The sequence below is a fragment of the Pteropus vampyrus genome, unplaced genomic scaffold, assembly GCF_000151845.1.
Source record: "Pteropus vampyrus isolate Shadow unplaced genomic scaffold, Pvam_2.0 Scaffold42, whole genome shotgun sequence".
Taxonomy (NCBI): Eukaryota; Metazoa; Chordata; class Mammalia; order Chiroptera; family Pteropodidae; genus Pteropus; species Pteropus vampyrus.
Window position 1 is genome coordinate 9,029,616 of NW_011888823.1, and position 21,775 is coordinate 9,051,390.

The 21,775-nt window shown below is 32.4% G+C and overlaps 1 protein-coding gene across 1 annotated transcript in view; it reads left to right on the plus strand.

Annotated features, from left to right (window-relative positions):
- The window catches only part of ERBB4 (erb-b2 receptor tyrosine kinase 4), a 1,016,037-nt gene that overhangs the window by 764,164 nt on the left and 230,098 nt on the right, over window positions 1–21,775 (plus strand). Inside the window, exons 14-16 of the mRNA XM_011358660.2 lie at window positions 377–470; window positions 4,042–4,196; window positions 10,804–10,878. Of these exons, the coding sequence (XP_011356962.1) occupies window positions 377–470; window positions 4,042–4,196; window positions 10,804–10,878 (324 nt within the window). The remainder of the gene's footprint in view (window positions 1–376; window positions 471–4,041; window positions 4,197–10,803; window positions 10,879–21,775) is intronic.

Here is a 21,775-nt window from a genome sequence, read left to right on the forward strand (position 1 = left end):
TTATATGGAGACCAGCCTTTAGGACAGCCTTACTTAAAAAGTTAAAATTGATTCTGCTGTGTCATCAGAAGAGTTATACCTTTTTTTTTTTTTTTTGAGACAGCTATAATATCTCTCACAAGAGAGAGATTTCCTGAATGAGTCTATCGTTGAACCCAACGGAGGGCAAGGAGAGCCATCTGGCTGCAGTTTATCTTTCCTCCTAATGGAGAGCTTATTCCTTAATGTACAGGGAAATGATTCTGATGCTCCTGGCACACAGAGAAACAAACTCTAGAATTTACTCTGCCAATAGGACTTTTAGCAGATGTTACTTCATTCATTAAGTTGACAGCTTGTTTGCTTACACCACCTCACGCAGCTGATGTTTTCACAGTGAATTTCGGGAGTTTGCGAATGGTTCCATCTGTGTGGAGTGTGACCCCCAGTGTGAGAAGATGGAAGATGGCATCCTCACATGCCATGGACCGGTAAGCGTGAAGACATCTGTGGTCATGTTGGCTTATTTATTTTCATGTATGAATGTTTATGTCATCGTTCTATTGTCTATCCATCTATTCAATATATATTTATAGCATGCTATGGGGAATCATGTTTGATATTCTACCCTCAAAAGGCTTATCTTTAGTAGTGTAGATAAAATATTTAAAACTTCAATTTCTTAAACATTTATGCCCCAGATCATGTATCGGAAAGGAAAAAAGATATGGAGTTGTCTCTGAAGTTTGCAGTGTTGAAAAAAAGAGAGATACGCAAGTAATTCAACTGAAGCTAAATAATTGATAAAATATAAATATGTATAAATTGTTATAGAAACACAGTTGAGGGAGAAACTTTCTTTGGGATGGAAAGTGACGCATCAAGAAAGACCATAAAGAAGTGATGTTTGAGCTTTGCTTTGAAGAAGAATCTGAAATGCAGAAACATGCAAAGATATGCAGATATGAAAGTTCATATTGTTTTTGAGGTAAATTGTAGTACATTCATATCTGTGATTAATTATTTAACTATCATGACACTGTGAAGGTCAGCTGAAACAGGGAGGAAGGCAAATACAAACTAGGACATAAAGCAGTGTGATAAGCACTATGGCAGGGAGGAAAATTGAACTATTAGAATCTAAGGAGAAGATATGGTCAAGAAAGTCTTCATGAATAAGACGACATTTATATAGTTTGAAGTTAGCCCACAGAGAAAAGGATTGCTAACTTTCAGACCTACCTTTGGTTCCTATCATTCAAGTTTTTTCTTAATAATGAGGTCAGTATGAGTTTGTCCTTCCAAAGTGTCATATTCATCCTTCTTTAGACAAATTTCTAGTTTATGTATTGAGTCATCTCTCAGTAGATAATTTCAGGACCAACATTTGGGTATAGCCAAAAACTCAACATTGCTCCATAAGAATTCATTTTAAAATTAAATAGTATTAATTTTTCCTACAAGAATACTTATTCAGCAATTAATTAGCTTAGGAAAAAAATATCATTGAGCCCTCCAAACTTCCATTAGGCCCCAGTGAGTTTTACTGGAATTTCATCTAAAGAAGGATGTGGAAAACTTGGACAGTTCAGAGGACTACCACAAGAATGATTAAGCTTGGAAAGTCAGACCTCTGAGAAAAAGAAGTGGTGTGATTTGGCCTGAAGAATCAAAGTCTAAAAGACAATTTAATATGTAATGATCGCCAAGTAAGTATGCAAAGGGTATAAGCAGCCATTTTCTTTCTCTACTAAGGACAATAATGGAAAATACAATTAATCTGAGGCATGGGAAATGTGGATTCTATAAAGAATGTCATGAAACACAGGGAAATACAATTCCATAGTAGATTATTAAAGCAAATTGAGCTATCGATATGAGACTTCTTTAAAAACTAACATATTTAGGTACCTTCTTGACCGTAAGTCTTAGAATAATAAAGTCTCTTTCAGAGAGACTGAGACTTCAAAAATGTACAATTAGAGTAATCAAAAATTTGGCCATCTCCTCTGAACATGGTAGACTGCAAGAGCAGTCCCATATTTTTTTCTATTCCTCATGCTGCCTACTATGGTATAAAATTATGCTAGTGAATAACTAGTTTATTAGTTTCTTTTAATTTGTATGTTTTGCAGTTTATTTGTCTATTCTTTTGTCACTCAAAAGAATCAAGACAGTTTATAAAATCTACATAAAAAACTCTTGAAAGTTAGTCTTTTCAGTTTTCAAAATTATTTGATAACTGAGTGAAAAAAAAGGTTGTTAATGAAATTATTTTGATTGTATAATGACAGCATTGTTTGACTATCTTCTTGAAAATAGAGGAGGCAATACCTAGGCCTAAAATTGTGCATTAATGTCTCTATAGATTAGAGAAAGAAAAAGTAGAGAAAGTTTAGTAAAGTTGGGTCAGGCATCAATGAAAGAGCAGAATATGGATCAAGGAAACCTACTTGATCACTTGATCAGTAAGTCTTGAAATGCTAGGCAGGTAAGAAAGCAAAAAATAATTTATCTTATTAAAGTACATTTAAATATTAAATGTGAATTTAATTTTAGTTTTATAATTTTTATATCTTCTGATATTATATAGATATTATATCACAATAATTTTATGGAAAAATAATTTCTAATTTCTAATTGCAACTATAGCAGCCTAATTTACTCATAGTAAATTTTCTTTGTGTTCTGCAAGAAGACATCAGTATATCGCTTGTCTTGTACAATAAGTCATGCCACTGAGCATACTTGCACAGTAAATGATTTTGTATAATAGAAGACATTTCGTGCCTAAGTGCCCATGAGCAGGTGTTAAAATTGGAAGCATGTGAAGTATTCTTTTCTGGTAGAAAATAAGAAATTGCCAATAGCAAACTCTTCAGTTTGAATAGGGATTAGGTTTCATAGGATAATTTTTTTTAAAGCTCTAAGTCTCACATTAAAATAGTGAAATAGACAGGTGCTTGATTGAACCTCAACAGTCTCAGGTTTTCCAGAAACCTTTTCCTGATTACTTTTACTTCTTTACACCACTATTCTTCATTAGCATCCTCTATATTTAAATTTTAAAATATTACATCTCTTGGTTTCCAGATGCCTTAGGTTACCAACTTGCAAGTCTGGCTGCTTTTGGATTAACATTATGGAATGATGTTATGCACTCCCATGAATGGACTGATCCCACACTCCCTGCCTAATACATAGCTTTGTGTAAAGTTTGCTTGCTCTTGGCTCCTGAATTCACATCATTTGTAATTTTAAACCCTATAAAATGAATTATCTCCTTCTGTACTTAATCTTATTTACCTACATTACGTTCAATGTGAACTATCATAATGGTTGAATCAGGTGGACACAGACAGATTTCGAGGAGAAAAGGGCCAGGGAAAGGCATTCCAGGGAGGTGGCCAAAGAAAAGAGGAGGAATCTTATGTCTTTATACGGCTCTCAGTATTGTTCTGAGATTTAGGAAAATCTCTAAAAATAAGTATGATGTGTTTTTTTCGTATTACGAGATAATTTAAAGTTGAGAGTAACCTAGAAATTAATTTTTGTTTGCTTAAACTACCTAATTCTTGACAATTCAATCATATTAAATCTGTTGTTCAAATTTTGTGTTTAAAATTTATTGTTCAAATAGTCATTGTACAACCAAGAGTTGTTCACATCTCACTTCTATATGAAATTTAATGTTACCTAATTCCTATCGTTTCCTTCTCCTCATTAACTATTTAGGAAGAAATCTCCCATATTTCCAGTGATTGTGATGAAATGCCCCTAGGGAAAATGTGTTGTTATCAAATATGGTTGAACTTTAATATTACCAGCAATAAATGACAGAAAGAAAATACGGATGTCCTTCTGGAAAAGTTCTTGGAAATTTTTGCTGATCAAAAAGCTGCAATAGCTCCATCTCCATTTGTGTGACTGAAAATGTTCTCCAAATCCCTAGAGGATTATGGGCTACTCACTGAAGTCTCGGTAACTAACTCACATGAATACATTTCAGAGGAAATGGCACTGAGTTTTTTTCTCTGTTTTGTTTTGTGTTTCACACTTCAGGGACCTGACAACTGTACAAAGTGCTCCCATTTTAAGGATGGTCCGAACTGTGTAGAAAAATGTCCAGATGGCTTACAGGGGGCCAACAGTTTCATTTTCAAGTATGCTGATCCTGATCGAGAGTGTCACCCGTGCCACCCAAACTGCACACAAGGGTAAGCATCCTTACTAGTCAAGCCCTTAGTCTTGGGTATATTGCTAATCAAAGGTATATTCATGTACCTTTATCCCTGACACAGTCTGCAAAATATATAATGTTCTCATCTAAAATTCTATTTATCTTTATATTTAATGCATTGATTTTAAGAGAAATCTTTTTAAATGAATAGTTTAAGGAATCAAATTTGTACCCTTTGAAACATTTCATTTAATATTTAACTATATTGACACCTTCATGAAGCTGGTATTCTTTGTATGGAGTGTAAAAAATTTTTCAAATTTACTGGAGATTAAAGTTATCAGAAAAGACAAGACAGTAATCATACTTTGGGGATGTGTGCTTAATAAATCTTTAACAGACGTTTTCTGTTTGTTTCTTTGTTGTTAAAACCAGCTTAAAGTAAGGTTATCTCTCTTTTGATAAATACTGTCTTGGATTGCTCTTTCAACAAAATATAAGCAAAAGTAGTAGTGGCAGAAAAATAAAAGGAACCTAGTGATATGTATTTTAATAAAATTATAAGTGCTTTTTGTGAAAGTAGCTTTATTGCACATTAACCTGTAACAGAATTTCTTTGTTCAATGTCGGAGAATACAAAGATGAGCACACATTTTTCTATTTCAAAAGGATGCCTTGTAAAGTGAATAAAAATTAGATTTATCTTAAATATTGTTAACAGTTGAATAACAAAGACATGTTACAGAAAGAAGAAAGCACTGAACTCTAAAGGAAATAATATAATGTCATTCATCTAACAAACCCCAATAACTATTTCTTAAAAAGACAACAAATCTATATTAGTAAGGTCTTTTCTTTTTCTTCTTTTTCTTCCCTTCAGAAGGTGAATAATTTTAGAATCGAGAGCAGTTTCATATACTCTACCCTCCTTCTGTCCATAAAACCTCTTTATTGTGAGTCCACATGCATGTGCACACACCCATACAAGTACATACACTTGTTGAGAATCATCTCGGATACCTTATATCTAGCAGGAAAGTATGAGATTCCTTAAAGAAATTTTCTGCCAGATGAAGGGCTAGCTGTTAGGGGATATTGAAGAAGTTAAGCATGCAACATTATTTTCTGCCAAAAGGACATCCATTTGCAGATGCTGCTATAACTTGCTGCAGGTCAAGAAATCAGTTTAAGTCGCTCTGTGAAGTGGCAGATCCTCAAAAGGTAAAGTAATATTCTGCCATTCAAATTTAAATTCAGCTTCGAAGAGCTAACACCAACTTATTGGTTTACACATAAGTACATAGGTTGTGGGTACTGAAATAGTCACATAGACACTGTGCTTCAAGGAAACTAGAAGGAATAAACTGCTCCCCTTGAGAGTTTTTAGCAACTCGGGTTAAGAGTATTTCATGAAGAAACTACTGGTACCGCTGGAGCAGAAGAGTCAGCAACAGAAAGAAAAAACTTTGCCTGCTAAAATAATCATCCACAAGAGGGTTTTATTGTTTTGCAGCTAAAATTAAACCAGTAAATTATTCAATATAATGTTGATGTCAACAGCTGTTGCCATTCAAAATGAGGCCTTTTGCTGTTTTTGCAAATCTAATTACAATGGAGCCATTAGGGAAATGAAAGTGAGATCACAGAGCCATAGTCTGGATGTGTGGCTGGTGTGTCTTCCTCTCAGCCCTTTTAAATCATGATTATATAATAAAAGAAAACATATATTGTAGGGGGAAGTAGTTTTAGGGACAATGAAGAGATCAATTTACCACAGCAACGAAAGTTGGATGTCAGCCAAAAGGGAGTGTGAAGGTGTAATAGGAAACAAATATGACCAGATCATTTGAGAACTTCAAGTAAATAGAAAGGTGTTTTTAAATTCACTGCTAGAGAATGATGGTGAGACAGAATTTAAATATTGTACTCCCTGACATTTTCCAAGGTAATTGGAGTCTGTAGTGATTGACTTAGTCCTGAAGGATTTTTCTTTTTATTTTTATTGATCTTACTGCTGTCCTTTTTCTAATAGTCTTCATCTCATCCAGATGCATTCACTTCATGAAAGTTCCATGGTCCCAGCCTCACAACAGAATTTAGAATTCCCAGCTCCCCTAAATTTTCTTCTGTACACTATTGCTTTGCAGCACTGTGCTTTGAGATCTTTTACTGAAGCTGTGGGGTGCTCGGTACAGCCAGTACCTTCTTTTCACATTGAGTGTGTAGTGATAGAATCTTTCCCAAGAAAGATCACAGGGGCAGTGGGGATGATGGGACAAGACTATTCTTATTGCTAAACACATGTAATTACTAGCCTGTTAGTAAGTGTGAGCTCACCAGGCCAGCTCCATTTTGGAAAACAGCTTTTCTTTTATATGGCAATATTATGTCAGCTAGATAATTCAGGAACCAAGTTAATGGAAATAGTCTTTCAAATCACATTTTTTAAAAGAAAGAACGTTCTTACTTTGAATACTGTTTAATGATTTTCCGAAAATAAAATTATCTGAGCAATACCTTAAAAGCACTTTTACTACTCTAAAAGTACATTAAATATATTGGCTCTAATAAGTTCTTTAGGTACTTTTAAAAATAGGTTATCCATTTAGCACCTATCAGGAGATTCTCACTAATATTCCTAGAGGGGAAAAAAAATATATCTTTTTGTCTTGACTAAAGGGTTTTTATTTTAGCAGCCTTTTCTCATTGAACACCTACTGGTCATCAGATATAGTGATAGCTAAATTTAAAAATGGACAAGACACAGCTCTTGACCACTAGGAAGTCGTAGTGCAGTAAATTTTTATTCTTACAATTTATATCCTTCCATTAAGAATCCTTGTCCATATTGCGAAATGATTAGCAAGAATTTAAAACTTAGGAATGATGTTCATACTTGAAATCAGCGAGATAGAAATTTTTAAAGAGGACATGTAAACTAAATTTAATATGTAATTAAATGGCCATAAGGGCTGGGATTATGGTTTCCTCACTAATGCCACTTGAGTCCATGATAAATGTCAATTTAATTTTGGTTTTTAGACATGAACTAGGGTGTTTATGTTTAATAAGGCGTCCTTTAAAAATGTTATTCAGTGTTCTTGTTAACATTAGAATCATGATTTCATTTTATTAAATTTCCTCGATACTATAATCTTTTTTTTTTTTAATCGGTTTTCTTTATTTTTTTAAATTTACATAGTAAAAGAATTTCATTGATGGAGAGAAGGAAAGATAGGCTTCTTGTAAAATTATTATCTATACTCTTTTAATTGAAATTGTTAAATGTTCCTCTATTTTCAAAATTTGGAGATTTTGTCAAAATACCTCAATTGTCTTAGTTATATCGAAACGTCAAGGTGCTAGCTTATGTTAAACAGCTCAGTATTTGAAATCACAAGTGCTAGCTTATGTTAAACAGCTCAGTATTTGAAATTCTTTCTTGTTAACATAGTTTCTCCTTCTAATCTGTCAATTTTCTACTTTGGAACACTAATTTTGTTAAAAGTAGTATTATTCCATATCCTTATTCAGTCTGTTATTTGGGATCTTGAGTCTTCGAAAGATTGTTTCCATTATTCTGTCATCTTGTTGAATCAATATAAATTGTATGTGCTCATTAGTTGCTTATATAAATAAAGTACAAAAAGTTGAAATAGATTTACATCTTTAATTACACATTGACCTGTGTTTAGAAAGGATGATGCCCCTTCAGTCATACCCTCATTCTTCTTTGTCTTCCTTTTTTTTCTTTTATCCCCAGCTTATGTTTAAATCTCAAATATCCTACAAAATCCTCTCAACAAACTTTCTTGACCATGCATCCTGCCCCCTCTGTCTTGCCTTTTATTTTTCCCTTGCCTCTGTTTTCTTATTTCCATTTTTTTCCTCAATTCGCAGCAACCTAAAGTCTAGTGACCTCAACACTGACAACTAAAATACTCTTAGTAGTTCTTATTTTCTGACTTTTCTTTACATTTGACACTGATGATCACCCCATTTCCTGAAGTTCTCTTCTGATTGAGCTTCAGTGATTACTGTAATTAATGATTACATTCAATTATATTTCAACATGCTTCTGACATATGAGCTCATCTCATGTCATTTCTTGGGTTTCAGTTTCAGTCTCTGCTTTTCTCTTTTATAGATTTTCCTTCAGCCATCTTAACACTTACGTGATTTAAACTTTCTCTTGTATGCTATTTCAAAACTGGTTATTATATTTGTAGCTTCTTCCCCACCCCTAAACTCCACCCTCCAGCCACAAACTCATCTTTCCAACTGCTGAGGAGCATTTTTTACTGGATTGTAAAACAACCACCCTAAACTCTGGATACACGAAATTGAAATTACCACCCTCTTCTGCCCCAGGACACACACAAAGAGAGATGTTCCTCCTCTTTCATTCTCTCATGAATGGTTCCACTATTTTCAAAGTTAACAATATGAGTCATTCTTAACTCTTCTGATCCTTCCACTTCCATCATCAAATTAGCCATAACTTTTTTTTTTTCCTATAACTTCCAAGGTGTTATTTGAGTCTGTCCCTTTGCCTCTATCCTAAGTACCATTTTCCTAGTTTAGTCTTTCATTATCTCTTGCATGGATTAAAACAGTCTCTGTGCTGAAGAAGTCTGCTTGGCCCCTAGCTGACCAGGGAAAAATGATCTGTGTAAAACACAAAGCCAGCAATTTCACTACCTCTTTAAAACCCTCTAGTGGTTTTCCATTGTTTGTCCGTAAGCAAATACTTTTCAGATTCTAGCTCCTATCTCATGCTCTAGGTTACTTTCTCTGTCTCTATTGCTTCATGTGTCTCCTTCATTAAATTGTGAGCTCATTGAGAATGGGCAAATATCTAATTCAACTTTTTCTCCCTCCAGCTCTTAAAATAGTAGGAACACTTAGTAGGTGTGCAACAGTTTTCTTTTTTAATAAATGAATGAAGCTCTTTCATTATTTACACTTCTCCTCAAGCTTATTTTCACTTTCAAATATTTTTCTTTCAAAGGTTATTAAAAGCACAGATTACAAACTAACCATAGCTTCCAGATTCTCACTTGGAAATAAGTAGACTATTAATTTTACAAAATGACAATACTGATTTAAAACTATGTGCTCTAGTTATTTATTTACTTATTTTTAAGACTCTATACATAGTATATTTCCCATATATCTGTAATTAAAATTTTCTAGAATTCTCAAAACCAATCCCCGAAACAAAAACAAACCAATTTTCCACCTATTCTGAATGTTATAACAGATACTTTTGAAGCAGGGAAATAATGACTTTATTATTATGCATAGTTTTATTAGTTCATTAATGTTTAGACTTATCTAAAGACATAATGGACAGTTGGATACTTTTTATTTGTGACAATTTTTTTCTTTATTGTATAGTGATTTCAACTTCAGCTTATTTACCATTTTAGAAATTTAAGTTTGGAAAAAAATTCTTTTTATTACCAGCAGAATTAGATAGTTCTGTAAATCATAGCTGTATGATGAATCTCGATAATACACTGGAACTGTATGTCTTTGATGAGAGAAAAGAGAAAGAAAAATAATTCAAGTACATTAGAGAATGGAAGAAATAATATCTCTAGAATACTTCAAAATGAAATTCTAGGGACTATACATCAGAATTTTTGTGTGCTTATACAATTTCACTTAAATGTTAATCTCAGTAGAGTTTTTTGTTACCTGGGTCTCAATTTAACCATTTCCTTGAAGAGGATTTATTTATTTATTATTGTTTGAATTAAATGTTATGATAGTTTAAAAACCGGTTTTTATTTCCTTGTTATGGCACTGCTCTTTTAAAAGAGAATGTCAAGATAAACTACAGTATGGTGAAACCAGTTAATTTGCTTTTTAAATCAAGTCATGTTTAAAGATAAGTATGTTTTAAAGAGAGTCACAACCAAGAAATGGAATAATGAGATTATGTAAAGTTTCCATGAGAATAGCATTAAAGCATGTTAACTCACTTTCTGCCAAAATCAATCTTTAACGAGTATTAAGCATCAGGTTATTATATTCTAGCAAATATCTCATGTTTCCTTTTTTATTGATTTTGGTTTTTTACTTAAACTTAAGGGCATTTAGAAGAAACCATATACATAAAACCAAGTACAGCCATTGAAATACCAAGTTATTCATCAAGATATGTAATCATGAATTGATGCAAATGAATTGAAAGTATTAGAAATGAACTATATGTGTGTGGAAGTTATCCACAGAAACTGAGTAAATGTTCCTTTTCTGTAGACTTGTTTCTTTGCATTCTACTTGGGTGGTATTTGCAGTTCATTTCTGTGTATCCATCCAGTGATAATCTCAGTTCCTTTAAATTCATGGCGTTCCAAAATTGTCTAATAACTATAATTAAGAATTTGACACAATTGGTATTCATCTTATTGATTTTTTTTAATGACTAATTTTTTTCTTTGTATTTTTTAAATTTGGATATTCTGCAGGTGCATAGGCTCAAGTATTGAAGACTGCATCGGCCTGATGGATAGGTACTTGGTGTGCTTGCTTCCCATGTTCTTCCTCGAGGCTCCATGTGTGAGCACTGGTGCATGTGTGTGCATGTCACTGTGAATGGAGAATGATGTTTTCTGTTCTGTAATTGCCTGCAGGTGTAGCGGTCCCACTAGTCATGACTGCATTTACTACCCTTGGACGGGCCATTCCACTTTACCACAACATGCTAGGTAACATCTACCATGTTTCCATTTTGTCACTCAAATTCTTTCCCAGTTATCGTGGATGAAAAGTACTAACCAGTTGGGTGAAATTTATAATATGTTAAATTAAGGAAATTATGAAGAGGCATATAACACTTTTCAAGCCACATTTCCTATTTCTTCCTTTATCAATTATGATTTTAGAATCCAAATTAGTAATAACATTATTTTTTTATTTTGTACAATTTAAACAAAGTTAAATAATTTTGAATTATTAATCTAGAACTTTAATAGAGTATTTTCATTTTTAGTTCTGTAGATGATTGCAAAAAGAAATATTTTTAAGAGGAATTTGCAAATGTTGATGTATTTTTGTAAGATGTTTGTTATCTAATTTGATTCAATTTCTGATTTTATATCATTTTAACTGGTTGGTGTATATGCTCTAGGTATCAGAATCACCACAGACTAAAGGAAAATATAGAAAATATTTTTTGCAGGTCAAAGTACACATTGGAATTGAAAAACAAGATATTTCACTCATGTTCATACAAAAACCTATGCATGAATGTTTGTAGTGGCTTTATTCAAAAATCACCATAAAACTGTAAACTACTCAAATATTCTTCACCTGAGGTATATCCATACATATAACACTCCTCAGAAATAGAAAGGAAGAAACTGTTGACACACAAAACATGGATGGATCTCAAATACACTATACTAAATGAAAGAAGCTATACTTAAAAGAATGCATACTGTAGGGTTGCATTTATATGGCATTATGGAAAAGACAAAATTGTAGGGACAGAAAATTGATTAGTGTTGCCAAAGGCTGGGGAGTGAGAGATGAGATTGACTACAGAAGGACATTAGGATATTTTGAAGTATAATGAAACTGTTCTGTATCTTAATAGTGATGGTTACACAAATGTATGTGCTTTTCAAAAATTGTAGTTCAGTACATTTAAAAGAGTGAATTTTACTGAATATAAATTAAACCTCAATAAATTTGACTTTTAAAGCTTATATTTAGGAAAATAGTAACTTTACAATGATACATAGAAATATCGATAGCTTTCTTTGTGAAACAATTGTATCTTTTGGAAGAGAGAAAGTAGTGCAAAATTATTATTAGCAAGAAGAGATGTTGGATGAAGTATTGCCTTTTAATGTGAACCATTGTATTAAAATATAGCATATATAGTGTAAAAGTACACAAAATATAACTGTAAAGCTCAGTGAATTTCTCCAAGTGAAAAATTTGTGTAATCATCAGTCAGATCAAGAAGAAACAGAATAGTACCAGAAAGAGAACCCCCTGGTACCCCCCCCATTTCAAGTGTAGCCACTGTCCTGAACGCTAGTACCAAAGGTCAGTTTCCCTGTTTTTGCACTTCATACAAATTATATAAATTGAATAATTGTATGTACGCTTTGCATCTGGCTTCTTTTGCTAAATATTGTATTTCTGAGATTCATCGATGTCATTAAATTTAGTCATAATTTTTAGATTTATATGGTGTTATGCCTTTAAATTTTTAAAAGATAATCAAATAAGTGATATATCTTAATAATGTTGTTTTTTAATGAAGCAAATAGAGACATTAAATTCTAAAAAGAAAGAATGTTGTAGAGTTAAATGACTTATACAATAGTGGTACTTTGGCACTTGGGCTAGACAGTACAGTTGTTTAGAGAAAGGCCAAAATTATGGAAAAAAGTCAACGAGAGAGAAGGGATGAGAGAGAGAGAGAGAGAGAGAGAGAGAGAGAGAGAGAGAGAGAGAGAGAGAGATGGGAGGAGACTCCACCCCCTATGCCCAGGCCCAAAGTGAAGTTTTAGAAGCCAAGGTTTGTTTTAAATTCTTCCTATATTCATGAAATAACTTTTCCTCCTTGAGATTTTGATCAAGTCACTGTACTATCACTTTGAAGGGTGTTTTTACATTTATTTCAATGATTTTTTTTTTTTTTAAATTATCCCAGCCAACTAGTGAAAGGCAATATAATGGGGTGGTTAAGAGTGATGTCTTTGGAATCAGATTTTCTGAATTCAAAACCAGGCTCTGCCATTTTTTAGATGTATAACCTTGGGTGAGTTCCTTAAATGATCTGAGCCTCACTTTTTTTCATGTATAAAATAGGAGTATTAATATAGTTTATAAATTGGCTGTGAAGATTGAATGAGTCCATGGAACAGTGCCTGGCTCAGATAAATCATTCAATATGTTATTTATTATTTCTCTGTATATCAAGGATTTTCAACATTAGAGACGGGGAAAACACCTCCCAGGTGGAGGAGGGAAGTGCTTTAAAGTCACCCAGGGAGCTTTCATGTGTACCTCTACTCCTTCTGATGGGTCCTTTGAAGGAAGGGAGGACATTTCTTTCTTCACCTTAAGATTCAATGCCATAATGAGGGCCACTGATATGATGGCAGCAGGTTGCAGACAGAGACATATACAGAGAGAGAAAAGGTTAAAACCATACTGATAGATTGTGGTTTTCAATGACATAATTGAGGTCATATAACGTAAAATCATGGTGTATTGTCAACATATGAAGCATACAAACCTGTAGATACTTTTTATAAGAGTTTATCTGAGCCAAACTGATGACTTGCCAGGAAGCAAGACAAGACCTCAAATGCTATGGAAAATGATGGTTTTGCAGTTTATTTTATATACTTGGAAGGCAGGAAGGAACAAAAGGAAGATTAGATGAAGGTGGGAGAAAGCAAGTACAGGGTAGTTAACAAGATTATGTATTCTCTTGAGGGTGGTTAAGCCTCTGAGGGTCTAAAAAAGATTTATTCTGGCCTTTCAAAGCTGAGTTAACCAGGATGCACAAGACCAATCGGCAGGACTTACTTAAGGTAAAGATAAACCTTTCATAGGCCTAAGCCATGACTACCCATCATGACTGCCCAGTTAGGAGTTTATGATCAGATCACCCTGTGATGTTACTTTTGATCAAATTCATTACAGATCCCCTTTTCCTTCCACACTATCTTATTATAGATTTAGTATTCTCAACATTTAAATGAAAGCAATTTGTGAATTTTAATCCTGTTACTTGCCTGGGTTCCCAGGCCATTCCCTACAGCCTCAGGTTAATGTCAAAGTTAATGTACTTAATTCAGATTAGCTTTGTCCTATATAGGTAACCATGTACATTTCAATCCATCAATCTTATAAAAAAAATTACCTGTAGATCTTTGTACAGGTGAAAAGCAGGAGTTTGTGAATGTGAAAGCCTGGGTTCAAATATTGGCTCTACCATGTTTTTTATCTGTAAAATGAGATGATAATGGTGGGGTTTTTTGTTTGTTTGTTTTATGGGAATTCTTGAGATTGGTGTGAAGGTTAAATTAGATAAAGCACAGGAACTATTAACTAGTAGATATACACTGTTGGTAGTTAAGTCTCTAGTTGAAATATAGGTAAAATAATCTTTTGGAAAAAAATCTCATGAGGTTGTTTTCTATTATGTTATATATCAGTATGATGTTAATCCAACAGTTTAGTGACTACAGAATTGACATGTCAAAATTTCTCAAGTTTTAAGCATTTAGATTTTGTCTGACACTTCTAAATACAGTGATTTCAAAGATTTGATACTGGATATCTAGTTGTTCCTTTTAGAAATCTGTGGATATCTTTAATACCTGTTTCAAACTCAAATTTAAAGAAATGTGACTCTGTTCTTCAATTGTACTGACTTGTCAGAGGATATTTTTAAAGCAGTTTAGAATTTACATGAAAGATTTAGCTTGGACACTTTGTTGATGACCATGGAGATTTTTGACACAAATTGAATGATGAAAAGTCAAAGTAACAAGTATCTTCTTTTTCAAGTTTTTAATATTGCAGTAAATGTTTACCTCTCTGAAATGGGGTGGGTATACATTTGATTGAAAGCAAAGGACTAATCGAGTAATATTTCAGGTCATTTACCTTTGTTTTTTGTCATTTACCTTTTTTTTAATTCTATGATAGTTTTTTTTAAGCTTTTGTCTTAATTGATTAAAGATGAATCTTACATATTAGAAGGACAAAAAACGTGATAGAAAATAATTGTTTTAAGTTTCAGTTTTAACTGGGAGGTTATCCAAATGCCTGGTTTTCTTTTTAGTCAGAAAATTACATTGAGCATGTCAATGTGACCATTTTGAAATATTTAGAGTTCACACTCCTTACTGCCCCATTATGCTGTATTCTGTTTCTTAAGCCAGCAGGAAAGAAGATTGAAGATTTAAATGAAAACAGGTGAAATGTTTCCAATCTTGATAGACTTTTATTTTCTATGCAATGTTATTCTTTCCCAAGCCTGAAATTTGTGAATTGTTTTTCCACACTCCATTTACCTTACAGGCTGCTGCTGGAATTTCTTCCAGGAAGATTGGATAGGATAGGATAGATTTTTTTTTTTTTTTTTTACACCTGTAGTCTTCCAGAATATACTACTTATAATGAAAACAATACTTGATATTTTGGAACTTCTCTATTATTTCCTTATCTGAATTCAATGTCTTAAAAATAGTATTTTCCTTTGATGTTCTTACTTTTTCATCAAGAATCTTATGAACAAATATGTTCAGCAAGTTTTTTAATCCTTTTCTGTATGCTATTTATTTTAGTTTGCACATATGCTATTTTCGTATATATTCTGATAGAGCAAAGTATTAGATTATATTCAATTTTAATTTCCTTGTCAAATATATATGCAAAGCTTTTTATAATTTTAATCTCTTATTTCATTAGGGTCTAAATTTGTTAATCTCAACAACAAAAAAGTCTCTATTGGCAAAAATTTATTTTTGTTAGGTAATCCAAAATGTAAACTAATATTTGTTTTTGAGTTTGTGACAGAAATTATGGACACACTAGATATAGTTTTAAGCATTTTTATCTGGCTATTTGCTCCAATTCAATTATTCTAGATTCTTCACAAAATGAAACAGGTAATTGAATTCAATTTAACTCTCTAAATCTCATATAGGCGAGTATTTGAAACATTTCATATTCCTGTTGCATTTTAATGCCTTCATCACACTTTTACTTTATGGTACAGTGGTTATTACCTATGAGGTCACATAACAGTTTATCTTTAGTAGTGTGGCCCACGTGTGATATATGGGAGAGATGATGTGATATTCCTGGCACCACTTTCACAAATGGCACAATCTTTTTTATTTCTTTGTTTTGCCCCCAAGGAACTAGTTCATAACTTATGTCCAAATCAAATGGTCAAAATCGCCCATGGATGGTTACCTCAGATGAGTGGCAGTTGTGTTATGATTTCTAAGTCCAATAAATAAAATACACAGGCTTTTTATTATGTCCATCCTCAGCCTACCACATTCTCTATATTAAATTGACTTTTGAATTAGAGTTTGAAGAGGTGAAGGAGAATGAGTTTCTTCTTTTCCAGCTGTTAGTGACCCTCACTTCCCAGAAATCATAAAATACAAAAATTATCGAAGAATTATAAAGCAAGAGCAAAATAGCTCAGTTGTTAATTACCGTTCATACAGTTCAAGTAGTTGCTTTAAACAAAAGTGTTTAATGTCACAAAGTTGTATGAGTAGCCTTTAAAATTAAATTAAAATTCCCACACATTGTTACCAAAGCTTTTAGAGACTTTAGAAACATTAATATAATGTTCAGACTCACTGGCTATAAAAATTAGACCAGCAGAAGTCATACTTACAGTTGAAAGTCAAAAAATATTTTTTTAAGAGCATTGACTTTGGGACTGTAATAGAAAATCTAAAGATAGCATTATTGAACTGGGAAGGTGTTGATTATGCTAGTTAAGGGTTAGAGTAAAAATTCAGTGGGTTGAGTGAACCATTATGAATACTTTTTCCTTCTCTCCAATGAGCATCTTTCCATACTATAGAAATTATAGTGTTTTCCAATTATTAATTTCTGAATTGGAAAAATGTCAGGATTGCTTACAGTCTATTATCTCGAAATATCTTAGGCTTCATTGAAAGTCATTACTAACAATCCAATGTCTTTTATTAAAAATGAAAGTCAAAAAGTGAGAGATACCTCTGAAGCCTTGGCTTTTTTCTTTACACAGATATTTATAGTTTTAAAAGTACTTGGCATGTGCTATCTCAAGATTTGACCTCTAACATTTATTTTAGAGGTATAAGAATATCAGTAGTATTTACTCAGGATTTTTAATTAGGATTTTAGTAGATTAGAAATATTAAATTATAATTCATAACATTTCATTGCTAACAAATATCTTTCAACTAAGAGCCATCTAAATTTCAACTGACTAAAAAATATAAATCCTTTGCAAACATTTCTATAGATAGTACATATAGAGATGCTTTGACAAGGTGCAAAGGAAGTGAAAAAATAGCAGATATGGCAAAATGAACAAGATGATTCTTAATAAAGAGAAATTACCTTGTGCTTTCCAAAGGACAAAGAATTAAATAAGTTGAACAAGTTATATATGTATGTAAAAAAAAAAAATGGCATCTTACTTAGCACCCTACTAAAATATGGCATAAAAGTTATCAGTAAATTATTGAGAGTCCTAATGTAATTGCTTCTCAACTAGTCAGCACTCAAATACTACTGATTGAATCCCTTGGAATTAATATACAATAAAACAATGAGAGTTACCACATATAGTATATATATTTGATATTATATCTACTCCTGGTGTTCAATCCTTAAAAGCACGCTTTGTGTGTGAAATGATTTCAATGTTTTATAGAAAAAAGGCAGAATAATTATTAAAAAGGTGAATGTATTAAACTTCTTCAGTTTGAAGATATTAGTGATTTAGCATCAAATCTATCATAGTTTGCCCCTAAAACCTATTTTGAAATTCAAAATATCATAGATGTGATTATATGTTTGATAACTAAAATGGTAAGGATTAACAGAAATGAAAACAACAAACTTTGTGATTAGGTAAAGTGAAAGAATTGCTCAATTGCTGTATAAGTTTTCCATTACTGGGTAATAAATTACCATAAATTTAGCAGCTTAAAAACAAACACTTCTAAGTAAAAGTACAGGTATTGCATGGCTGAGTTCTTTCTGTAGGATCTCACCAGTTTGAAATCAAAGTGCTATCTTGGCTATATTTTCATTTGGAGCTTGGAGTCCTCTTCCAAGTTCATTCACTTTGTTGGTAGAATCCAGGACCTTGCAGTTGTAGGACTGTGGCTCTCATTTTATTCCTTATTCTTTGCCATGTGCATTTCTTGCCATGAAGCCTGTTTTATCTTGAAAGACAGCAACAGTAAATCAAATTCTTTTCATTCTTTGAATCTCTTAGTTTTTAATTCTCTGACACGTAGAAGAAGATTTAAATTCTCATGCGCTTTGATCAAGCTTACCCAATTGTCCTCCTAGCTTAAGGTCAATGATTTGGAACTTTAATAACATCTTCAACATTCTTTCACAGCGGCACCTAGGTTAGTGCTTGAACGAATAACTAGGAGATGGCGTGTGTATACATCAGGGCCTGGAATCTTGGAGAACATCTTCAAATTCTGCCTAACACATCTATCATGGTGATTTAAGCATAGCCTCACAGGAAGAGCTCTTAACTATTCTTACACTCGGGAATCCACATGATAGAAATGTAGACTTAGAATCAATCAGACATATTAGAGCTCAGATCTTTGCCTTGCCACATACTAGCTAAGTGTTTTTCTTTGTAAATCGCTTAATTACCTTGAACCTATGTCCTCATTTCTAAAATAGTAATAGTGATAACTATCGTTATATGCTTATTATGAATATTAACTATGATAATGCAGTACACCTGAATTTATTTTTAAGAATGGTGAAGCAAGCTCCTAGCTAAATCTGAGAAGATTTTGAAAAAAAGCAACTCTGTTCTGGGAGAGAAATAAGAACCAGTATTTAGGCTTTCCCATTTTTCCTTTCTTTTTGGTGCATAGAACAATTTAGTTATCCAGGAGCTAGAATCTTGGGGGCCATCTTTGAATTCTACCTACCACATCCTACTATAATGATTTAAGCATATAATATTTCCAACGATATCGTTTTAATTTTTTCTCTTCCTGCAAGGAAGGAGTTTAATTACTTTCTGTTTCTCTTGCAACTTTGCCATATAATGACACTTTAAATATCAGAGAAGTTTGTCTTACTATCTTTAAATAATTTATTTCTTGTTTGCCTCAGAAAAAAACAGAAGTAAGCAATAAGGTATAAGAACTAAAACCAGAATTCCTTTTTCATTTATATGCTATAAGGTAGGTGTTAATATACACACTGGTTTCAGGTGTTCAATACTCCATTTCTTAGCAGTAACTCATAGATATAATTAGGATCAAACTGCCTGAATGTTAACACCAAATTTATGACTTTTCCATTTATTTATCACATTAGTGAGTCTTCTTCAAGAGTTCTCTATACCTGCTCTGTCCAATATAATAACCACTAGCCACATGTGGTCATTGAGCACTTTAAAAGTGGCTAAAACAGGTTGAGATGTGCTGTAATTGTAAAAGGTACACTGAATTTTGGGGATAGAATATAAAAAAGAGAATGTAAAACATCTCAAACTGTTCCTGTATGGATTACATATTGAAATGGTAATAATTTTGGATATATTAGATTAAGTAAAACTTTATTTTAATGAATTTTATCTTTTTAAAATATATCTACTAGAATATTTTAAATAATACACTTTTTTGCATTATGTATCTGTTGGGTAGCACTGCTCTAGAGTGGTCATCATGATCCTTTGAATACTCTTACCAATGAAAACCTTTTAATCACACACTCATCTATGCAGTTATATAAATAGAATATATGATAGATAATTACAAGGATGAAGTAAACAGAAATTGTAATACTTTTACTTTTGCCTCCTCACTTTAGAGATTACAGATTTTGGCTTTAGAATGTGATATCTGGACAGAGAGGTAGTAAGTCTTTTTCCTATGAATGACATTTTGGTAACCATTTTACATACTACAAGAATAGTGGAATAAATGATTTTGCATATTCATAGAAGGGTGTTTATCATCTCAATAGGTTACAGATGGGACGATTAGACAGATGCAAGGAAAAACATCTGTTTGCCTGAACTCATTGCATATACCTGTATATTTATATATGCACACAGGTCTTATAAATTTCTACCAGAGAGGACTAAAATATCATAATTTGGGTCTGCATTCAGAATTTCTGGTATTTTATACTCTTTAAATTAAAAGTTACTCAATGATTTGGAATTGTACTGTGCAGACTCTCTTAAAATGTGTTTTGTAGCCAATATTTTTATTTTTATTTATATATATTCAGAAGTGAGTCTAAAATATTCCTCAATATTATTTAGGCATACATTGTGTTGGACCCTAAGTATCTTTTTTTTCCCTCATATTTTCTATTTAACTAAAGGAATGTAATTAACTGGGGCCCCCTTCTGTTATGTGGTTACATAAAGTGATGTGTAGATATTAACTCAAATTGCTCTCTTCATGCTTTTTTCTTATTACCTCAGCACATTTCCTAACTAATCATTCTTTCATAAACATACAATTATTTTTCCATACTATGTGTGTAGGCAGGAGCTAATTAACAGAGAGCACTTTGATTTACCAACAAAATCCCTTACAGTGATTTCATTCTCTGCTACCATCCACCTTCAAATCCAAAGTGATATAATTTCATTGTAATTTCACAGTAACTCAGTACCAAAGAATGAATAAAGAAAGAGAAATACACCTCTAATAAACTCTGAATGTTTGTAGCCATTGCAGTTTTTATGGCGTTCTGTTCCTCTGCCCAGAGTAAAGCATTCCATATGCCTGAGTCATTTATAGAATAATTATTGTTACTTTTAGTAGAGTACAAACCAAACAACAATAACAAAATCCTCTTTCCATAAAAAAGTTTACTCGTTAAGGCAAAAAAACCCCCAAAAAACACACTTTTTTTTTTTTTTAAAGCACAAAGCATACTCTACTTTTAAAGCTACTTTTTTTTCTTAGACCTCTTGATCCCACATCCTACAGTTAAAATCCCAGAGTGGATAGCTAAATCATTTTATGCACGAAGAAATAAAGGACCAATGGGAAAACTTAAATACCGGTTATTATTTCTTTCTGAGAATAGTGTTGTTTTTTTCAAAAATCTCAGATTTAGCTGTGAGCTTGTTTTCACCATTTTTTACTATGTTTCTATCAGGTGTGCTACATGATCACATTTGATTTTCATGATAAACATATAAAAGCAGTTGTCACCACTACCATTTTACAAATATGGACACAGGTTCAGAGTAAGTAAGCGATTTACTTAAAATGGTAAAAAAAAAAAAAAAAAAAAAAATAGCCAAAAATCATTTAGTTAGTACATGGCAGAGCAAAGATCTGAGTTCAAGTGTGTCTGATTCCGAAGACCACATTGTTTTCTGTCTGCCATGCTGGTTCCCAAGCAGAACAGTTAAGAACTATTCCTATGATGAGGATGTTTGAATATTTTATAGCCTACCTAAACAATTTCACCCATTGTCTTTTTCTTAGTTCTAAATTCCTAACTTTTACCTATTAAACTTTCCTCTAATGTATAGGATTTTACAATACTTGTCCTCGCACAGCACATTTTAGTCTAATAATAATCTAGAATTGCTTGGTTGGGATAGAGCACTGCTTTCCATGAACTAAGCATATACTTCTGTATATTGATAACATAATGTAAATATATATTTCTATTTTTTATATTTTAATACATCAGTGACTTATCTAAAATGTGTGAATAAACAGGCTTTTTAAAAAATCTTTTCTAAAGTGATAGTTATTCTAGAGAGATTTGGTAAAATTACTGTATTTCCATATGAGAACTACTTCTATCAGACCTGATACTAATTTATGAATGATTTTCCTTTCTAGTTCTTACTGTAAGATTTAT